The sequence below is a fragment of the Balaenoptera physalus genome (genome assembly GCF_965194825.1).
Source record: "Balaenoptera physalus genome assembly, chromosome: 4".
Classification (NCBI taxonomy): Eukaryota; Metazoa; Chordata; class Mammalia; order Artiodactyla; family Balaenopteridae; genus Balaenoptera; species Balaenoptera physalus.
The window spans coordinates 86,387,362-86,410,620 of record NC_138891.1 but is presented as its reverse complement, the minus strand read 5'-3'; the positions used below and the strand labels follow the sequence as shown (position 1 = coordinate 86,410,620).

The 23,259-nt window shown below is 40.5% G+C and overlaps 2 protein-coding genes across 6 annotated transcripts in view; one reads left to right on the top strand and one right to left on the bottom strand.

The window, feature by feature from the left end:
• The window catches only part of SPICE1 (spindle and centriole associated protein 1), a 178,664-nt gene that overhangs the window by 79,814 nt on the left and 75,591 nt on the right, over positions 1-23,259 (bottom strand). The gene's annotated exons all lie outside the window — the stretch shown is intronic.
• Positions 6,174-23,259, top strand: part of SIDT1 (SID1 transmembrane family member 1) — a 90,788-nt gene continuing 73,702 nt past the window's right edge. For 3 of the 4 annotated variants that reach the window (XM_082460175.1, XM_082460174.1, XM_082460176.1), the window contains exon 1: positions 6,174-10,510. In XM_082460175.1, coding sequence (XP_082316301.1) covers positions 10,298-10,510 — 213 coding nt within the window. In that variant the 5' untranslated portion in view covers positions 6,174-10,297. The remainder of the gene's footprint in view (positions 10,511-23,259) is intronic. The other variant, XM_082460177.1, reaches the window with a different exon arrangement.

Genomic DNA, 23,259 nt, shown 5'->3' with positions numbered 1-23,259 from the left:
CAGATGAAGGAACAAGGTAAAACCCCAGGAAAACAACTAAATGAAGTGGAGATAGGCAACCTTCCAGAAAAAGAATTCAGAATAAAGATAGTGAAGATGATCCAGGACCTCGGAAAAAGAATGGAGGCAAAGATCAAGAGGTTGCAAGAAATATTTAACAAAGACCTAGAAGAGTTAAAGAACAAACAAACAGAGATGAACAGCACAATTACAGAAATGAAAACTACACGAGAAGGAATCAATAGCAGAATAACTGAGGCAGAAAAACGGATAAGTGACCTGGAAGACAGAATGGTAGAATACACTGCTGCACAACAAAATAAAGAAAAAGAATGAAAAGAAATGAAGACAGCCTAGGAGACCTCTGGGACAGCAATAAATGCAACAGCATTTGCATTATAGGGGTCCCAGAATGGGAAGAGAGAGAGAAAGGATGCGAGAAAATATTTGAAGAGATTATAGTCGAAAACTTCCCTAACATGGGAAAGGAAATAGCCACCCAAGTCCAGGAAGTGCAGTGAGTCCCATACAGGATAAACCCAAGGAGAAACATGCCGAGGCACATAGTAATCAAATTGGCAAAAATTAAAGACTAAGAAAAATTATTGAAAGCAGCAAGGGAAAAACGACAAATAACATACAAGGGAATTCCCATAAGGTTAACAGCTGATTTCTTAGCAGAAGCTCTACAAGCCAGAAGGGAGTGGCATGATATACGTAAAGTGATAAAAGGGAAGAACCTACAACCAAGATTACTCTACCCTGCAAGGATCTCACTGAGATTTGATGGAGAAATCAAAAGCTTTACAGACAAGCAAAAGCTAAGAGAATTCAGCACCACCAAACCAGTTCTACAACAAATGCTAAAGGAACTTCTCTAAGTGGGAAACACAAGAGAAGAAAAGGACCTACAAAAACAAACCCAAAACGATTAAGAAAATGGTTATAAGAACATACATATCGATAATTACCTTAAACGTGAATGGATTAAATGCTCCAACCAAAAGACACAGACTTGCTGAATGGATACAAAAACAAGACCCTTATATATGCTGTCTACAAGAGACCCACTTCAGACCTAGGAACACATGCAGACTGAAAGTGGGGGGATGGAAAAAGATATTCCATGCAAATGAATATCAAAAGCTGGAGTAGCAATATTCATATCAGATAAAATAGACTTTAAAATAAAGAATGTTACAAGAGACAAGGAAGGACACTACATAATGATCAAGGGATCAATCCAAGAAGAAGATATAACTATTATAAATATATACGCACCCAACATAGGAGCACCTCAATACATAAGGCAACTGCTAACAGCTATAAAAGAGGAAATCGACAGTAACACAATAATAGTGGGGGACTTTAACACCTCACTTACACCAATGGACAGATCATCCAAACAGAAAATTAATAAGGAAACACAAGCTTTAAATGACGCAACAGACCAGATAGATTTAACTGATATTTATAGGACATTCCATCCAAAACAGCAGACTACACTTTCTTCTCAAGTGCGCACGGAACATTCTCCAGGATAGATCACATCTTGGGTCACAAATCAAGCCTCAGTAAATTTAAGAAAATTGAAATCATATCAAGCATCTTTTCTGGCCACAACACTATGAGATTAGAAATCAATTACAGGGGAAAAACATAAAAAACACAAACACATGGAAGCTAAACAATACATTACTAAATAACCAAGAGATCACTGAAGAAATCAAAGAGGAAATCAAAAAATACCTAGAAACAAATGACAATGAAAACACGATGATCCAAAACCTATGGGATGCAGCAAAAGCAGTTCTAAGAGGGAAGTTTATAGCAATACAATCCTACCTCAAGAAACAACAAACATCTCAAATTAACCATCTAACTGTACACCTAAAGGAACTAGAGAAACAAGAACAAACAAAACCCAAAGTTAGTAGAAGGAAAGAAATCATAAAGATCAGAGCAGAAATAAATGAAATAGAAACAAAGAAAACAATTGCAAAGATCAATAAAACTAAAAGCTGCTTCTTTGAGAAAATAAACAAAATTGAGAAACCATTAGCCAGACTCATCAAGGAAAAGAGGGAGAGGACTCACATCAATAAAATTAGAAATGAAAAAGGAGTAGTTACAACAGACACTGCAGAAATACAAAGCATCCTAAGAGACTACTACAAGCAACTCTATGCCAATACAATGGACAACCTGGAAGAAATGGACATATTCTTAGAAAGGTATAACCTTCCAAGACTGAACCAGGAAGAAATAGAAAATATGAACAGACCAATCACAAGTAATGAAATTGAAACTGTGATTAAAAATCTTCCAACAAACAAAAGTCCAGGACCAGATGGCTTCACAGGTGAATTCTATCAAACATTTAGAGAAGAGCTAACACCCATCCTTCTCAAACTCTTCCAAAAAATTGCAGAGGAAGAAATGCTCCCAAACTCATTCTATGAGGCCACCATCACCCTGATACCAAAACCAGACAAAGACACTACAAAAAAAGAAAATTACACACCAATATCACTGATGAATAAAGATGCAAAAATCCTCAAAAAAATACTAGTAAACAGACTCCAACAACACATTAAAAGGATCATACACCATGATCAAGTGGAATTTATCCCAGGGATGCAAGGATTCTTCAATATACGCAAATCAATCAAGGTGATACACCATATTAACAAATTGAAGAATAAAAACCATATGATCATCTCAATAGATGCAGAAAAAGCTTTTGACAAAATTCAACACCCATTTATGATAAAAACTCTCCAGAAAGTGGGCATAGAGGGAACCTACCTCAACATAATAAAGGCCATATATGACAAACCCACAGGAAACATCATTCTCAAAGGTGAAAAATTGAAAACATTTCCTCTAAGATCAGGAACAAGACAAGGATGTCCACTCTCGTGACTATTATTCAACATAGTGTTGGAAGTCCTATCCACGGCAATCAGAGAAGAAAAAGAAATAAAAGGAAGACAAATTGAAAAAGAAGAAGTAAAACTTCACTGTTTGCAGATGGCATCCTTCCGATGCTACCAGAAAACTGCTAGAGCTAATCAATGAATTTGGTAAAGTTGCAGGATACAAAATTAATGCACAGAAATCTCTTGCATTCCTATACACTAATGATGAAAAATCTGAAAGAGAAATTAAGGAAACACTCCCATTTACCATTGCAACAAAAAGAATAAAATACCTAGGAATAAACCTACCTAGGGAGACAAAAGACCTGTATGCAGAAAACTATAAGACACTGATGAAAGAAATTAAAGATGATACAAACAGATGGAGAGATATACCATGTTCTTGGATTGGAAGAATCAATATTGTGAAAATGACTATATTACCCAAAGCAATCTATGGATACAATGCAATCCCTATCAAACTACCAATGGCATTTTTTTACAGAACTAGAACAAAAAATCTTAAAATTGGTATGGAGACACAAAAGATCCCGAATAGCCAAAGCCGTCTTGAGGGAAAAAAACGGAGCTGGAGGAATCAGGCTCCCTGACTTCAGACTATACAACAAAACTACAGTAATCAAGACAATATGGTACTGGCACAAAAACAGAAATATAGATCAATGGAACAGGATAGAAAGCCCAGAGATAAACCCACGCACATATGGTCAACTAATATACGATAAAGGAGGCAAGGATATACAATGGAGAAAAGACAGTCTCTTCAATAAGTGGTGCTGGGAAAACTGGACAGCTACATGTAAAAGAATGAAATTAGAACACTCCCTAACACCATACACAAAAATAAACTCAAAATGGATTAGAGACCTAGATGTAAGACCGGACACCATAAAACTCTTAGAGGAAAACATAGGAAGAACATACTTTGACATAAATCACAGCAAGATCTTTTTTGATCCACCTCCTAGAGTAATGGAAATTAAAACAAAAATAAACAAATGGGACCTAATGAAACTTAAAAGTTTTAAGCAAAAGTTTTAAGCACAGCAAAGGAAACTACAAACAAGATGAAAAGACAACCCTCAGAATGGGAGAAAATATTTGCCAACGAATCAATGGACAAAGGATTAATCTCCAAAATATATAAACAGCTCACTCAGCTCAATAGTAAAAAAACAAACAACCCAATCAAAAAATGGGCAGAAGACCTAAATAGACATTTTTCCAAAGAAGACATCCAGGTGGCCAAGAAGCACATGAAAAGCTGCTCAACATCACTAATTATTAGAGAAATGCAAATCAAAACTACAATGAGGTATCACCTCACTCCTGTTAGAATGGGCATCATCAGAAAATCTACAAACCACAAATGCTGGAGAGGGTGTGGAGAAAAGGGAACCCTCTTGCACTGTTGGTGGGAATGTAAACTGATACAGCCACTATGGAGAACAGTTTGGAGGTTCCTTAAAAAACTAAAAATAGAATTACCATATGATCCAGCAATCCCACTACTGGGCATATACCCAGAGAAAACCATAATTCAAAAAGACACATGCACCCCAATGTTCATTGCAGCACTATTTACAATAGCCAGGACATGGAAGCAACCTAAATGCCCATCAATAGATGAATGGATAAAGAAGTTGTGGTACATATATACAATGGAATATTACTCAGCCATAAAATGGAACGAAATTGGGCCATTCGTAGAGACGTGGATGGATCTAGAGACTGTCATACAGAGTGAAGTAAGTCAGAAAGAGAAAAACAAATATCATATATTAACGCATATATGTGGAACCTAGAAAAATGGTACAGATGAACCGGTTTGCAGGGCAGAAATTGAGACACAGATATAGAGAACAAATGTGTGGACACCAAGGGGGGAAAGCAGCGGGGGTGTGGTGGTGGTGCTGTGATGAATTGGGAGATTGGGATTGACGTGTATACACTAATATGTATAAAATGGATAACAAATAAGAACCTGCTGTATAAAAATATAAATAAAATAAAATTCAAATATTCAAAAAAAAAAAAGTGTTGTGTGTTCTGTCTTTACCCCACGAGGAACCATAAGTTCAAGCAGGGATCCCAGAACTAATTCAGCAGAAGCGTCAACAAGTTTTGCAGTGGCAGCTAGAGCCTAGCTGTCCACATAGAGTGTCGTGCAGTCAGTTGAAGGCAAAAAGTTATTGACAGCCCTGGTGTAGATGCACACTGAGAAAGGCAGAGCAATAATCTGCTGCAGTGAAGCAGGTGATGTGGGGAACAACTGATGACAGCATAGTGTTTCAGTTAGGTACTAATGGAAAGGAAGGGATAATAATTGTATTGATGTCCCTGAGATCTTGAACAAATCAGTATCCTTGTCCATTTGGTTTCTTTACTGGCAGCACAGGAATGTTACAAGGGTTAGTGAAGGTTATGAAAAGGCCTTTGGATATGAAGCCCTGGGCCATAGATTTGAGGCTTTCCTTTGCTCTAGCTTCTGGCTTTGGGGAAGTTTGGATAAGAGTTTGGTAGGACCTATCAGAACTTTAATAGATTTCATTCCAATTGTTTTTCCTATGTCAATTCCTATGGGAACTTTAGCCCATAGAGCGTCAGGTAGTGTCAAGATCTTCATCTGGAGTATACACCAAATACAGTGGAGAAAGGGAGGTTTATATAGAGCAGACGCAACTTGACTATGAATAGGTGAGTCCTCTGAAACCAGAAATAGTCCCTCTTGTGTGCATTTAATATTTCAGTTCCAGTTGCAAAGTATACCTCTCCATAATAAATTTGTAGAGATGGTATCACAGAGCAGGAAGGAATGTTTTTCAGTCAAAGACCCAGGGATTGTAGTTAGAGAAGAATCTGTGAGTTATTTGAAATACCTACCTGTGTGCTATGTTTACTCCAAAGAAGAGGCTGAGCAAAGATGGCAGGGGTTGATGTAGAAAGATTAGTGTTGTTAGAAGATATTTTCTAGTTTATCCCAAAATCTCTTATAGTTTCATCTTTTGGTTTGTTGCATGATTGCATTATGGTCCAATCAACTTTTATTGGAAATGTTTCAGGTGTGGCTTTTAGGAGAGTTTGACCTATCTTACGGGCTTTTTTTTGACCCTGGGGTTTATTGTGGAAAGAGGGATCCTGTAGGTCCCTTTCTGCGTCAGTCCAATCAGCTTTTGCCATCCAGGATTTAGCATCTGAGGTTCTGATCACAATGTGTACAAGTTGATATAGGTCAGGTAGCCCTGGGTCATATGTATCCAAAGAATTCTAAATTCCTCCATGAATATTTGCTGGTGTTGCTTGGGTTTACAGAAATCTTTCATTACAGCTCTTAATTCCCCCTGGGTCCAAGGTTTAAATTTTATGCTTGTCTGCATATCTAGCTTATGGGAGGGATGAATTCTTAGAGGCAACTGGCGTTTGAGGGTTTTAGAAGAGTTGTTGACAAAAGGTAGGAGGTCTGGACGAGAGAAATATGAAGGAGGATGGGCAGAAGGGAAGACAGCAGGAAGATAAGGGGGACGGGATGGGGGGACCTGGCTACAGGAAGGCAACTGGAAGACAAGGAGGCGGAGGACTTGCTATGGAAATGAGTCTAGATGGTTGTTTAAGTTTGCCAAATTGTTCATTAGCTTTGACCAAAGAATCTTCTAGTGAAGCAATTTTGAACAGAGTTTCATTTCAAGGTGTCTGCAAACCAGTAAAAAAAAAAAATGCTGCCCATTGAGTCTGAGAAGTTTATTCTCTTTCTTTTGTAAGGCACCTCTCAAATGAACAATTTTGTTCAAGACCAGTGTTCCACACACTGGCCACTGAAGGCCCAGATCATCCTTGGGGAAGTTATGCCATTTGAAACACAGGTGCAAGAATTAGAACTGTCATGCGCCGACATATAAGAAGTAGGAGTTTTTCCAGAAGGAAGAGAGGAATTAGACTTAGCTGACCCCATAAGAGCTGGCAACAAACAGTCCATCGAAAGTGCTGCTGTGCACCGTGAGTCTTGAGCCCCCAGTGCGATGGTAACTGCCTCCAAATGTAGACCCAGCACGCTACACCTCCAGGCAGGTGTAGAACCAGAGAGGAAGCTCTCTGTGGATCAAAGCCAAACTCTGGGGACCAAAAAAACATTGAAACACAAGGATAGTCTTATCTAGGCTAAGCAACGTACGTCCAAAAGAATGCCAGGCAAGTGAGAACAATACTGGTCTGTGAGACCAGCTTAAACAAAAAGCTTAAAAGGCCTATGCCTGTGTTCTACTCTGTGATAAACAACACTTTTAGATGACATAACATAAAACAGAAGTAGAAAAGAGAGCAAAAAAAAAAAAAAAAGGATAAAAAGGAATAACCTGACTCCACCAGAGATGCCAAACAAATGGGAACCAATAACAAAACCGGGGTATCAAACTGAGACTCGATAACCAAAGAACTCAAAGCAAAGGGCAGAGTTCAGACCCAGTGCTGACTTACCATGTCAACGCCTATAAGTGTACTCGGTGAGTACTGCACCTGGTTGAAGGCTGGCGCCCATGATGACAGGCAGTACAGACAACATCTCAATGGAACCTTCAGGAACACTATGGAAATAAGGACCACCCAAGGAAAACAACCAGAAGTTATTTATTCAGAGCTTGCTAAAGTAAGCCACCACTTGTGTTTGGCAGAAACTTAAAGGCAGGGGAGTAGGAAAGCTTTATAGTGAAAAAAAGGGAAGGTTTTCAGAAGTGCTCTGATTGGATCTTGGTGGCATGGAGAAGCTGGAAGCAGGCACATTTTATGGTTTGTAGAACATATTTGGCTTCCTCTGACTGATCCTAAGTTGGAAGCAGGGGCAAAAATTGGAGAAGCTGGCAGTCACTGACCGAGTCCTGACTGTTCTGGGCCGTTTGCTACAGAGCTTGTGGTTTGGCTTCCTGGACTGGCTGCTGCAGAGGTTGTGGGTCGGGCGTCTGTCACCCTACATGGACTGCGCATTGTCTGTGTTTATGTTTAGTGTCTCACAGTGGAAGCTTGGCATTGTAGATATTTTTAAAACCTGGCTGATGGACCATGTTTTACATTTTAGCTATTGAACAATATAGTCATATAATAATATTTGGCCGTATAACATTTTATGCTTTCTAATATTGATACAATTTCAAATACATTCTTCCCCCCCCCCTTTTATCCTTACAGCAACCTTGTAATACTGGGGAGGTTAATTACCTAATGTCATTCATTGGATTTGGGCTAGAGTTAGGAGTCAGTCACAGTATAGCCTGATTTGCAATATAACACTCAAATTGTCTGGCAGAGATATCATCTATAATGGCTTTAAAATAAATATTTTGGGCTCTATGGGATAAAGGGTCTGTTCCAATTGCTTCTAAATTCATTACTTAAAGTTAGGATCAATCCTTGAAGGGTCATAGCTCCCTTCAAATCCCTACAAGGCTGTCATGTGGAAGAAGGATTAAGTTTATTCCTACGGCTCCAGACGGCAGAACTCACACCAGTGAGTGGAAGAGAGGCAGATTTCAATTTAAAATGTGAAATATCTTTCTAATAATGAGACACTTGCCCCCCAAAGAAGGGGTCACCTTGTGAAAGGGCCAGTTCCTCATCTCTCTTAGTGTTTGAGTAGGACTCCATGATCCTACTCCTCTAGAAAGTGCTTGAACTGGCCAGGCCAGCTAATCTCAAAGGACATCATAAACTTCAAGTTTATGAAATTTTTTTAAATTATAAAAAGAGGCATAGACATTTTAAATACAGCAATTTAACATCATTCAAATTCTGAATGAAATTATCATGCTATGTTTCTCAAAAACAATCAGTTCTATTTTAAACTTTACCCCCAGACTCTTCTTTGAATCAGTATTTTTGTCCTCATGCCCATATATTTTCAAAAACATTTTTTAAAAAGAAAAAAGAAAAAAAATTAAATTCTAATAAAAGTACTAATAGGAAGTCATCTAATTCAATCGTCCATCTGCATTGTTTTCTGATTATGCGCTTATAACTTTATACCAAATGTATTGCGCTCATTGTTTTTGATGTTTTAATAAATTGTAGTAATTCAGTAAGGTTAAAAAAAGAGAGAAACCCTTCCCATTGAATGGTAAATGCTAGGATTTTAATCTGTAATCTTAATTCTTTGAACATGTTCTTTTTCCTTCTCTGTGGCTTCTTTTTTAATGTTCCCTCAGGTTGAACTCAATTATATTCTTTTCTAGTTTACAAATAACTTGAAGCTGAAAGAAAAGAGTCCTCCTGACTTGTGACATATTCTGCAAGGATTTCCGAGGGATCCTCTTCTCAAACCACCCTTTTACCTGCCTCTTCAACTGTTTCAATTGACTCCCCTAATTTTTTCCTGAAGGGTATCTCCTTTTGATTTGGGGCTGTGGTTTCTCTCCTGAAAAACAATACAGAATCCTGGGGATTCTGCTAAATCTAAGAAGTCACTGCAGAGGTAAAGTAGACAAGAAGTTGGGGCAGAAGTTGTGCCCTCTGCACAAAGCCACAGAGCCTCTGCTCTGGGTCGTCTTTGACAACTTCCGGGACCAGACTTAAGGTGGTGTTCGAAATTGTTTTCTTTACCATATCTATTTATTTTTTATGACTGTACATATTTACATACGTACACATATGGCGAGGGAGAGAGAAAGTGATGACGTGAGGCTCCTTGAGATTAGGAGGTGATAAGAAAATAAAGCAGGTGGCTGGGAAGGGAAAAGGGAGAATTCGGTTAGAGAAGGGAGAATTGAGAGTTAACCATCATTCAGACGAGCAGGAGGTCTCTGCAGGTAGCAGTCTGGAAATGCGAACTCGTGCACCCTCTTTGGGGACAGGCTCTGTTGCTTTCTATTTCTTCGCTTGCAGCCGCGTGCCTATTTATTTGAAACTGACTGAATTTCCTCTCAATGGCTGGTCAGGTTGATTCTTCAAGACTAGTGGATATTTCTTTTTAATGTCTCCAATGCAATTTTTTCTTTTTCTGTCTTTTTTTTTTTTTTTTTTTTTTGAGGTTGACGGGGAAGAGGTGGTTGAAATTCTGGCTGGGTAAGTGGGGGATTTCTCAGAAATGAGAAAGGCGGAAGGAAACGGACTTAGAAGCCGGCAAGCAAAGCAGCAGCCCCCGGCCCCCCTATCCTCCGCACCCCCTACCTCCGCCCCGTGACCTTCCGTGGAGACCCCAGGAGGCTGCTTCAATATTTGATCAGCCTTTCGCCAGCGCGTTGCCAACACTTGTCGGCAGGGCTTGCCAGGCATCGCCTGCGCTGCGCTGCGCTGCAGCCGGCGCCGGGGCCCGCAAGGGGCTTTGGAAGGACCGGCTCTTCGCTCGCCCCCTCCCCTGGGGCGCGGCGCCCACCATGCGGGGCTGCACGCTGCTCTGCGCGCTGCTCTGCGCGCTGCCCTGGCTTCTGCCGCCGGCGGCACCCGGGCTCCCCGCGCAACCCTTAGCGCGGCGCCGCGACCCCCGCGACCCCGCCAGGGGCGCTGAGTTCGGTCGCATCTACAACGGGGTGGTGAGCCTCAGCACCGAGAACATCTACTCCTTCAACTACACTAGCCAGCCCGGCCAGGTAAGACACTCGCTCCCTTCGCTCCCAGGAACTTGCCAGATCTCAGAGCCCCGTCGCTGCTCTGGGTCCCTGGGGAATCGACCTCGGGAGACCACAGGGACCAGGGGACCCTCGTTCCCTTTCTCCTTCAAAGCAATCACTGCCTTGCCCAAGCTGCCGCATCCTCTGCTACCGGCCTCGGGGACACCTTCGCCTCCTCTCGCGCCTTCCCGGCCTGGTCTCTCGCATTTCTGGGCTTTGCAGGGGCGCTGGTTCCCTGCACCATCTGCGGGTCCTGGCCCCCTGCTGGGCCCTTCTCTAGGGAGGTCACGATTTCTAAGGCTGAGGAGGGAAAGGACCACACCTCTGTTCCTAATGCCCTGCGGGGAAGGAACCTCACCTCTTTTGGATGATTCTGCCCGACTTCTATTTCATAGCACATGGGGAGGGAGAGCTGCTCAGAATCTAAAATGGGAATGTGTGAGAACGGACCAAGCTGCAGAACCTCTGTGTGTTCAAGAGTCACTGCCTGCGTTTCTGTACCGTTGTCACACGTTTGTGCTTCAGAGAAGCCAGAAGACCCGGCCAAAGATATTGGAACTGCAGCCATCAGCCGATTTATCCAGGTTTTGATTTTATACAAGGATGGATAATTGAGTGAAAGTTCTAGACCTATTTCTGACAAAAATTGAGGTGAGACAAGGGAAGGAAAGGACTGTTCCAGCAACTACCCCTTTGACACATATACTCTGATTGTATAATGTAAGAAAACGCGTACAGTTAGCTTTTCCCCTCTAATAGGAGGCACAGAGAAAAGAGAAAACTCCCCAGTGTACCTGCTTCTAGATCTTCTTCCCATGAACGTATGTGAATGAATGTGTATATATATGTATACATATGTATGAATGTATATGTATCCCTTACTATGCCAGCATTCCCTACTCACTGGGGAAATTCCAGAACCAGATGATTGGGATACCATGATATGCCTCCCTAACTCTCACTTAGGATCAAAACTCAGAAACCTGGTAGCTTGAGGTAGTATTTAGCCAAGAGGGACCAGTGTGCCCATCACCACTCCCAGAGATTTCCCAAGTGTGTGTACTGAGCAAGTGCACCATCTCCAGTCTGGCACCAGATCCTAAGCTTGGTCTTCACCATGGACCATGTCACCATATTCTTACCCTGTCCTGTCCCTCGCTGACCTTTAGGTTGTACTCCTGAAGTAAGCAGAGTGGCTGTGTGCAGAGCCATTCCACTGTAGACAAGTCGGGGGGGGGGCAGTTTTTACTCCCCACATTCCTTGTAACCCACCTTTTCCAGTTCTGTGTGCTGTATGGACCAGCTGACATTGCACCTGAAGTGTGTTCCCAGCCCTGTTATTGGCTCAGAATAAATAAATGTCTGAAAAACCCCATGATCTCTGGGGTGTACTGCCAGTTTCCCCCTAAATCATTGGTAAGGAAACTCAAATGATGTGTGCAAAGTAAGACCCTACATCAGGCTTTAGTATTTATTACACTGCTGCTTAGAGATAGAGTGACTGCTTTTTTTTACTGTTCTTTGGACCTTTTTGGCTACAGTATTCTGTGAGTTCCTCTACCTCAGCACACGTTGCGCTGTTTGCAGTTAGGGTCACCTACTTGACTTTCCCAGAAAACCGTGAGATATTGAGGATGGGGGCAGAGTCATGTCCATCTCTATACCCTAGTACCTAGCACAGTGCTTGGCACATAACAGGTTTACTAGTGTTTTTGAAAAAATGAATAAATAGTTGAAAAAAGATTTAAGGAGTCTTTAAGCTAAAACTAAATAAAATATACTTTTTAGTAGGTTGAATGTGAGGTCATTTCAGATAAAAACAAAGTTTTTAAAAATTGTTCTGAGATTATGCTCTTTCCATTTTGCCTGTATGTATGTTAAAATGCCCTTTATTTTATGAAACAATGGTGATAGTTTTTAAAATATCTTTGCATAATACAATAAAAAGCTGACAGTCCCTAAATTTTACTAGTCTGAGAAATAGAGTTGGAAACCTTAGGACTAGCAGAAAACTCAAGTGTTTTAATTATTTTAATGCCAGTATGCAATAATATGAACCAGATGTCCTCAAATCTTATAGCCTTCTGAAACTTCTCTTTAATGTGCAAATAAGACAGTGGAATCCTCAATCAATTTACTTTGGAAAATTGCCCTTCTCTCCCTCCAGTCCTGTATTCCAGTTGCTTTCTCCAGAAATGGCATTGTTCTGACCTACCCATCCAAACCATTATTCTGTTTCTCTTGATGGCCTCCTCTCTTCTTGGTCCCTTTTGCCTCATGTTGGAGACCAGCGCCCCCTCCTTCTAATACCATGAACACAATCCTGTTGGATATAGCAGAATTTTACTGAAGGTTTGGAGTAACATAAGGGAATTGCAGAAAAGCAGAGAGTAGGTGATAGACTAAACCAGAAATCTAAGCGACACTGTCATAACAATTTACCAGCTATTCCTCCACCAGGAGAAATATCAGGATGGTGGCACTATTTTTCAGGCCCTGGCTTGTCACCATCTTCTTGGCCACCCCTCACCCCAAATGCTGGCCTCTCAGTCTCTAAATTTTTGTTATTCTCTCACATCAAGCAGTTTTGCCTCCATGACCAACCCCAAACTCACTAAAGAACTCTGCTAAATAAAGAGCTATGAGCCCAAGATCAGAACCTTTTTCCTTTAACCTGAGCAAAGTCTTGGTCAGGGTTCTCTCCCCTGCACACGTCATTTCCCATCTACCTGTCTTCAGTGCAACTAAGAATTTGGTTTAGACATAGGTGTATTCTTAATTGGAAAACTGAAAAATATTGAATGAAACACATATAACAGTGTTTATATTGGCACTAATGGACATGTAGCACATTAAATCATTAAATTCACACTACAGAGCATTATAAAAGGAAGACTTTCCTGAACTATTTTTCAAATGCTTCCCATTTCTTTTCCAATGAACATAAATTTTATTTCCTAATTTTCATGTAGCATCTAGCTCTCCAGAGAGCAGCTCTCCAGAAATCTTGACTTCACACAAGTTTTTCTCAATTTAATTAAGTACATTTTATTTAAAGATTTTTATTTTTGAAAAGACTAATCATCATTCAAATTACACTGGATGTTTCATAAAATTACACTGGATGTTTCATAAAGACACTGTCTGCAAATACTGATTATAATGCTGTAAGCAAAGGAAGAAAAATTAAAACAATGTGGATAAGTGCATTTTTTTTTAAAAAAAAAGGAAAAAACAGAATTCGGTTTAGAAAAAAAAAAGACTAATTTTTTTCGTTTTAATCTTTTTTCCTTTCCTCTTCAAGCCATTGGTATGTTTGCCTTTCTTTTTCCTTCAGCTTGGAGGAGAAAGTCTATTCTAAGTTTAGGCTTTGGTGCAGAGAGGAAACTGCCGTGGGAGACTTTGTTCCTAACCTCCCCTGTCAGCCACTGCATCTTCCATACCAAGCGCTGTCTTGGAGAACTATTTAGCCAAATGTGTCATGCTAATTAGCTAAGCTAGCGCCTAGAAAAGTCTCACATGCCTTCCAGGCTGAGAGTAATGTAAATATGAAGTTGCCGTTAAAAGAAAAATCACTGAAGGAATGGAGTGACTGGTTTAAAGAAGGATAATGAAAATAACGATTGAAGGTACAGGTCAGGCAAGATCGTGGTTCATTTCAGTCCCTGGAGGGGCAGTGTCTGGAGACTCCTTTCAAGGGGCATAGGGTTTCATTGTGTCAAAGGCTGGGACCAAACTAGAAGGAAATCACCTTGTTGAGAAGATTGTCAGGGATGGGTTTGACTGGGACAGAGGGCATAAAAGCAGGTTTATTGGGAAATGAGAATACTCTTGTAGAGACAGGTGGCGACAATAATAAGATGTTTAGATTTGAGCTAGATGGTGATAAGAAGCCCTTAAATAAAAATCTAACCATGACCCAGAAAGAGGTCTTCTCGAGGCTTTCAGTAACAGTTCATTGTTTGCCATAGATTTTTGAATTTGAAATGTTTCTCTGGACTTATTTCTTTTATTTTGTTTATTAAACTGAGGCATTTATCTTTTAATGACATATAGTTTTCTGTGCCTAAGGAGCAAATCTTGGCTTTATTAATACCAACCAGTATCTAGAACCAGTTATACCAGCCTGTCAGATCCAGACTGAAAAAGCCTATCCAGTTCTCATGAACAGGACATTCCAGGGGTAACTTCTAGCTGTATACATTACTACTTAGAAGAATTAAAAATGTTGATGCAATAGCCTCAGTTCTCTCCATCTCGTATGTACTCTCCCCGTGTTCTTTACAATCTGAGGCAGAGAAACCTCCTCTGCTGTCCTCCCATATCTCCTTACTGAACTGGACTGGTGCTTGTTTGGGAAGAATCATCTCATTAGCACATTACCTGGGTGGTTGGTTACTGTCTCAGTCAGTTCGGGCTGTTAGAGTACCACATACTGGGTGCCTTAGAAAACAAACATTGATTTCTCACAGTTCTGGAGGCTGGGAAGTCCAAGATCAAAGTGTCAGCAGACTTGTATCTGGTGAGAGCTGGCATCCGGGCTTGTAAACAGCACTTACAGATGTGTCCTCATGTGGCCCAGAAAGCAGAGAGAGAAGCCAGCTCTCTCATGTCTCTTCTTATAAGGGTACTAATCTCATCACGAGAGCTCCAACCTCATGATCTAATTAACTTCCAAAGGCCCTACCTCCAAATACTATCACCCTGGGGATTAGGCTTCAACACATGAATTTGGGGATGGGGGGGACACAAACATTCAGTCCGTAGAGTCACCTCTCACATTTTCCTGCGTGGCTCTGAAAAAAGAGTATCGACATGTCATAAGGGTATTTAGGGGCTGACATTACTCCAGTTATGAGTCTGATTTTATGGAGGGCCCATCTTCTGCCTGCCTTGACCCGATAATCATATGTTAAACTGTACAATAGACCTCTACCTTTGCTACTTGTGCTGAACTTGTTTTTCAATTCCTTTTTGTTTCTTGCTGAGTGCCATGTCTATAAGCTTGCTGTAGTGTTGGGTTTGGTTTTTCAGTTGTTATTTTGTTTTGTGTAGATTTTACTGCTGTGATGGTCCCTTCTGACAGGGTGTTTTAGGTTCTTATACAGTTCATCGAGATTTTCAGCCTTTCTGCCTTTCCTGATTTGGTTTCAATGTGTTACCTGATGTATCTCCTATGTCATTCCTCACTGTTAGCTTGAATCTTAAAGACCAAGGGACTTGAAGATACCGTGAAACCTCTTTGCTGCTAGAAGTGCCAGCATGTCTTTCCTCATTTCAAATAGAAGTAACCACACCCTGTTGACATTATTACACGTTGCCATGCAGCACCCCAGAGTATGTTAGCCAGCTCTTCCTGCATTGTTTAATGCTGGAACTGACTGAAGTTCATGTCAACACACCAAGATGGTGTGTTAATGATTTAAAGGCACATCTAATGAGCTATTGGAATTGGGGCCTCACCATCCTTTCTGCTTATTTGCTAAGAAAGATATCAAATATATCATGGGCTGCCAGACAATATAATCATAGTCTTTTCTATTTTGCTAAAAAAAAAAAAAATTATAAACATTGATTTTTTTTTTTCTTTTCTTGGACATTTTGAAAATGGAAACTTTGAGGTTTTCCAGTACATTAGTTGGCTATGCAAACCAAAACAAAACCTAAGGACCTGTATTTTGCTTAAAACCTAAGGTCAGCAATAAGAATAACATTGTATTCTATTAAGTCCTCAGCCTAAGATCCTTCGGTTTTTATATACAATAATGTTTCTAAGAATGTGTGTAAAAATTAGATAGCAGAAGCAGTTGATTTACATGTTAAAAGACAGTGCTCCATTCCTGAAAAGCAAAGCTGAATGTTATATAGCAAATTTAAATTATATAGTAAATGTTATTAATAAAATTAATTAAAATTAATTTGCTGTAATAATTAATTACTTCAAATTCTTATTCCCCTCATCCCCTCAGTTTATTTGAAGTGACAGTAATAGCCAAAGAAATTGATTTTACTATTGGGAAGAAGTTATATGCAGATGTTAATTTTGCTACAAGATTCAACAGGGGATTTTTCAGTTAGTTGAACAAGAAGAGTGAAGCTGGCTTGAAGTTGTCTTATACTGAAAAATGTGTCCAGAGAAAGCTGAATGTAAGTTTTCTTTCCTGATAAGAAAGCTGTAGGAATCCACTTCCCTGTCACAGCTCCCAAGAAGTGGGAAATTTTCTCTCCATTTGGACCACTGAAAAGGTTTTGAGGAGCTAGTTTTCAATCCATAATTTTAAGGAACTTTATTTTGGACCCAGCCTTCGACAGCTGATCCCAAGGAAGGCCAGGGGCGTCACTATGTAATTATGAAAGTATTGGTTATTTAAAAGTGAAGATCACCTATGTTTTGGTTAGACTCTTAAGTGTTTGAATAAAACACTTAATTTCCAAAAATGGTGGCAAAATTAAAGTTTATCTAACATCATCAAGTAACATGTTGTCCTGAGTAAAAACATCCTTTGGCTACCTGGGAACTTACACTTGATACTGTGGACATTTAAAAGTGTAGATAAAAGTTCACCTCTCCCTCTGCCTAACCTTGGCTGCAAAAGATTTACGACTTTGTTTGCTTCCTCACTGTCCCCTATATGTACATATTTTTAACAAAACTTTATTCTTCAAAGCAGTTTTAGGTTTACAGAAAAATTAAGCAGAAAGTGCAGAGAGTTCCCATATATCCTCTCCCCACCCTCCCCCATTCACACACAGTTTCCCCTATTATTAATATCTTGCATTAGCGTGGTACACTAATGATGAACAAATATTGGTGTTATATTGATATTGTATTGGCCTTTATTACTTACTAAAGTCCACAGTTTACATTAGGTTCACTATTGGTGTTGTACAGTTCTATGGGTTTTGAGAAATGCATAGTGTCAAATATCCATCATTATGGTGAATTGTATAGTATAATTTCACTCCCATAAAAATCCCCTGTGCTCTACCTATTCATCCCTTCTTCCTTTCTTTCAAACCCTAGCAACCACTGATTTTTTTTTTTTACTCTCCTTATAGTTTTGTCTTTTCCAGAATGTCATATCGTTGAAATCATACAGCATGTAGCCTTTTCAGACTTGCCTCTTTCACTTAGCAATATGCTTTCAAGGTTCCTCCATATCTTTTCATGGCCTGATAGCTTATGTCTTTTTAGTACTAAATAATATTACATTGTCTGGATATGCCATAGTTTGTTTATCCATTCACCTATGAAAGACATCATGGTTGCTTCCAATTTTTGCCAATTATGAATAAAGCTGCCGAAAACATTTGGGTGCAGATTTCTGTGTGGACATACGTTTTCATCTCATTTGGGTATATACCAAGGAGCTTAATTCCTAGATCATACGGTAAAAGTATGCTTAGTTTTATAAGAAACTGTCAAACTTGTCTTCCACAATGACTGTACCATTTTGCACTCTCATCAGCAATGAATGAGAGTTCCTGTTGTTCCATATCCTCATCTGCATCTGGTGTTGTCAGTGCTTTAGATTTTAGCCATTCTGATAGGTGTAGAATGATATCTTATTGTTTTAATTTGCAGTTTCCTAATGGCATATACAGCTGAGTATCTTTTCATATGCTCATTTGCCATCTGTATATCTTCTTTGGTGAGGCATCTTTGCAGATCTTTTGCCCATTTTTAAATTGGATTGTTTGTTTCCTCGTCGTTGAATTTTAAGTGCTCTTTGTAGATTTTGGATACCAGTCCTTTATCAGAAACAAGTTTTGCAAATATTTTCTCCTTGTCTATGGGCTTGTCTTCTCATTCTCTTAATAGCATTTTTCACAGAGCAGACATTTTTTAATTTAATGAAGTACCACTTACCAATTTTCCCCCATGGATCATGCCTTTGGTGTTGTATCTAAAAGTTTGCCATAAAATCTAAGGTCACCTAGATTTTCTCCTTATATTATCTTCTGGAAGTTTTATAGTTTTGAATTTCACATTTAGATTTATGATTCATTTGGGGTCAGTTTTTGTGAAAAGTGTAAGGTCTCTGTCTAGAATTTTTGTTTGGTTTTTTTGTTTTGCATATGATATCCAGCTGTTCCAGCACCATTTGTTGAAAAGGTCACCCTATATTTTTAGTATTATAGTACCGCGTATGTGTGTATACATTTATAGCCTATCTTGGACTAAAGAGTTTGAAGCAACTTTTTATTTGGGGCTCATTGTTCCTACCATTGTTCCCAACCTTCCCCTCTGTTACCACCATCTCCGATCTCTACCATTCTCTTGTTGCTCCTTTTTTCTATGTATCTTATGTCTCTCTGCTTCTTCCATCCCTTTTGTCTTTCCAGTCTTCTGTGGACACTGTCAGTCCATCAAGGTTCTTCCTCTTCTCTGGTCGTTTGAAGCTCTGCTACTGGCAAAATATTCTTTCTTCTTCATCTCAGGAGATATGTTTTGTTCCCTCCTTCCTGATTCAGAGCCGGTCTCCCAATTTTTAAGGTTTTGCTATAGAATGTTAATAATACCAACAGTGGAGGATGAAGAGCATACATTATTTGGGCAATCAGTATATATTTGTTTTGACTTCACGTACCATTGTTTCCTTTCTTCACGTCAACAAGATTTTCTTTGTCAAGTCTGCTTAGCTACAGAAGTGTGTCATTGGGCTTGCATTTGTGATGTTTTTTCTATTTTTTCTCTCAATAAAAGAAACACAAAATATCCCTCAAAACCATAAGAAAGAGGTAATTGTATCTTAACCTTAAGAGCTGAAAGGACCTTTTAAATTACCCAATCTCCTCTCTCTGAAAAGGAGAGAAAACTGAGCTGGTAAAATAAATTACTTGTCCAAATTATATAACTAGTTTGAAGCAAAGCCAGGAACATAACTGAGGTTCCTGAGGACATTTCCTCAGGATATTTCTACTAAACCTCCCACAACAGCACATCTGTTATGCTTATCAACAACAATAAAAATGTTTAAATACCATGGTCATAATTCCACAGTCAGGTTGCTTGATCATACAGTTTAAGAGCTTTATGTCTGACCCCCTTACAGTTACTGGAAGTTGAAACAAGAGGATTTTCACTTGTTTTTCCTCCATGGATCGTCCAGGCATCCATTTGCCTGTGTTAAGTCAGGCAAGCAGAGTTGACACTAAGGAAAACGGTGAATGTGACAGATTTCCTTCAGTGTTTCACAGAGCCACAGGCACCCACCACCCTGTGGACCAGTCTTCATCTCTTTTGTGCTTTATTGTCATTAATGCTGGGTTCCTTCTTTGTGCCAGACATAGGGCAGCTTGGAGACCTAAGCAGTTAACCTATATGTTCCTCTAGGGCAGTATTAATCCTGAGAACTGGTATTTCCGGATCCCCACTAAATAGCTATGAAGATAAGCCATAGCAAACAGGAATGACTGACTCTTTCTGTCCCTTTAGATCTAACTGCCCTTTTGTGGACAAAGTGACTCACAACTATTTTAATTTGTCTAAGTGGGGGTGTATGTTTTGCTCCCCCAAACTTAGCATGTAAATGCTCACAGTTTTATTTTATCCTCTCTAATACTTGCAAAAAAGGAATCCTGTATTTGTCCCCACTCTCTCCCTGCACCGTCTTCACCAGAGTGGAGGAATTATAGGTTTCTAGGAGAAGGACAATGTTTATCTGGGTAATAAAGGGATAAAAAGCGGGGGATAAGGAAACAGGCAAACAGAGTGAAGTCTGGGTGTGCAGAGATGGTTTGGGGAGATCTGTGGACAGTAAGGCTCAAGTTAGCTGTGGGCTATGAGTGAAGTAGACAGAGAAGGAAAGAGGGTGTGGGGTCGGGCAAGGTTATTGGCTGCAGGCAACAGAAATCAACTGGCTAACATAAGCAGAAAAAGAATTTACTAGAAGGATATTGGACAGCACCCAACCTGAGTTCCTAAGCTCACACTATGGGGACCAAGAGAGAATACACTGCAAGATATTATAACAAGAGTCACGCAGCAGGAATGTTGTGGCCAGGATGCTCACCTAGGCACTACTACCTCCTCTGCCATTAGACACGGTCACCCCTGGGCCCTGTTGTCATGGTCCCTACTGATGTCACCATTGACAGCGAGTATTAAACTCTTCCTTCATCTTTGTATCATTTAATCACCGTTGAAAGTACCAAGTGGGAGCATCCAACTCTCCAAGCGTGGGTCCTGTACCTGGCCCCTATGGTGTCTACAGGCAGCCTTGCCTCCCACAAAACTCACACGGTGGGGTGGAGGGGAGGAAGTTCCTCTAAAACATGCAAGGCATTTGGATGCTGGGCAGCCCCCAAATCAACCCCACCAAAAGTTTTCATGGGGTGTTCTCTAGCTAGGACATTTGTTGGAAGACAGCTACATGGACCCAGACATAAGTGATCAGGGACCAAAGGGAGCAAATCTGGGCTACTGCAGGCTATCTTTGCCCACTTAAAGAGGAACATCTTACCTGAGCACCAGAGAAGAATTCAAGTCATATATATCATCTCGGCCACAGTGTTTACTCCATGATTAGAAATAGTTGTGTCTCTGAAATATGGCCTTCCCTGAGGCCGCTTCTGCTAGTCTCAGGAAATTTTCTTTGAAGATTTTGAAGGGGATGATGTTTGCAGATGATTGGCTTTGTCTTGTTTAGAAAGCAGTTTTCTTTAGGTAATACTTATATCCTGCCAATACTTATTTAAAGTTATAAATGGCACCAGTCTGGCAATGAATACCACTACAGAAATAAAGAGCTGATAAACATCAGATCATAACTCTGACAATCATCGCAGTTTTGTAGTGCTTTTCCATCTTTAGAGCATTAATTAAGTAGGCCTCAGAATAGCTCTAGAAGAAACATGCCTGCAGTGCAATCACTCAGCATATAAATAAAATCCAGGGAGTAGATCCTTGTGTTCTACCTCAAACCATAAAATAAATTATTTTTACCTCTTTATAATTTTTTCTCCCTCCCAAGAGAAGGAATATAAGCAGGAAATAGAGAGAAAAAGACAGGAAAGATAAAGAGGAAAAAGGAGTCACACACAGAGATGAGCAGACTCAGATACCTAAGAGGTTGGTGAACCAACAGAGGCCCCTGGCTCTCTCCCAGGAGCCAAGGCTGGAGATGCCTCAAGCCAGACGGAGGGCAGTGGGACAGAGGAGCTAATGCAAAGTCTGTGAGAGGCCTGGAGAGACAGAAGATGGTCAGCTCTTGGGGTGAGAGGCAAGTGGCCACCCTCAGTCTAAGAGGCCATGGGTAGGGAATAGGTTGGGGGAGAGCTTTCTTGTGGTGCTTTTTGGCCTCCCTCGGTTTGGCCCAGGTGTACTGCCGCCTGCCCTGCCTCGTCATCATCAGGAGGGAGGAAACAAGCAGCACCCACCCAGGGTGGGCTGGCTCGCGGGATAATGTCTGTGGAGGCTGGCGTGGAGAAGGGTAACCACTGTGCCTGTTGACCTGCTGACCCTGAGCAGTCCCTGCTTTCCCACAGGCCCCTTCACAGGGCAGACGCCGGCAGGTTAGGATGGGAGCAGGAATAGTGGGGGGCGGGAAGGTAGAAGTAAAATTAGATGGGGAGGGGCAGACTGGACCCCTGGAGGGGGGTGAAAAGGGGCATGGTCAACTCAGATGCTCTCCACCCTTCCAGTCCCTCCTTCTTCCCTGAACTCTCCTCACATTTAGCTCCTCCCCTCTGGAGTTCACGCTACGACCCCAGGTAGCTGACAGCCCAGGGAATCAGAGCTCATGGGAGAAGATAACAACAGATCTACAGAGGGAAGTTACGTGAGAAATGTCAAACTGAATGACCTTTACCAGATGTAGCAGAGTTAATGAACAGGAAGAATAAGACTTCATGATAAGCAAAGTGACTATCCTGGAAGAGATGTGGATAGGAGGACGTTGTTCAAATGAAACAGGTTACAGCTATAAAGATGAAAGATGAAGCAACCGGGAAATCCCAGATTTAAAAAATAATACTGTTTACATAAAGACCTCAGCAATGGGTTGGACGTTCGAATGAATAACGGATTAGAGAACGGGAGGATCGTGTTGAGGATCTACCTAAAGAGATGTAGGATATAAAGAGAAAAATTAAGAGATTGGGAGGGTGGACCCAATTATGACATCAACATAATAGGGGTCCCACAGGAAGAAAACAAATGGAGAGAAAGGAATATCTGTAGAAATAATGCTGAAGAATTAAGAACAGCCATTTGCCTGACATCCTGGGGTGTTTTTTAGGACTTGTTGAAAGCTACAACCTTAGCTGGACTACCTCCGCTCAGATGAAAACAGAAACTGTATGTACTAAGTGTCAAATACATGCTTGACTCCAAATAATGTCACAGATAAAATCCTCAACGAGAGACAAAACAAATACATGGAACAATTAGCAAATATTACAAAACATGAAAATATGATGTAACTGAGCACTAAATTGGGTAGTACAGTCCTTAAGTTTTATGATATTAAATGGCCAGATTAGAGAGAGTTAGGGTCTTCAGGACATACCTGATTTGACCTCAGTTCTTGTGAAAAAAATATCACAGCATTTCCCAAAGTGTGTTCTATAGAACATTTGTTCTGTCGGATAGTCTTGGTGTGGCATGTGAAAGGGATTCCAAGTGTAGTGGAATTTGGCCATGTTTTAACTGCCCAGTATCTGAACCCCATTCCTATATGTTTTGGGGAAATTCCTCATTTCATGAGTCTCTGCTGGAGATAGAG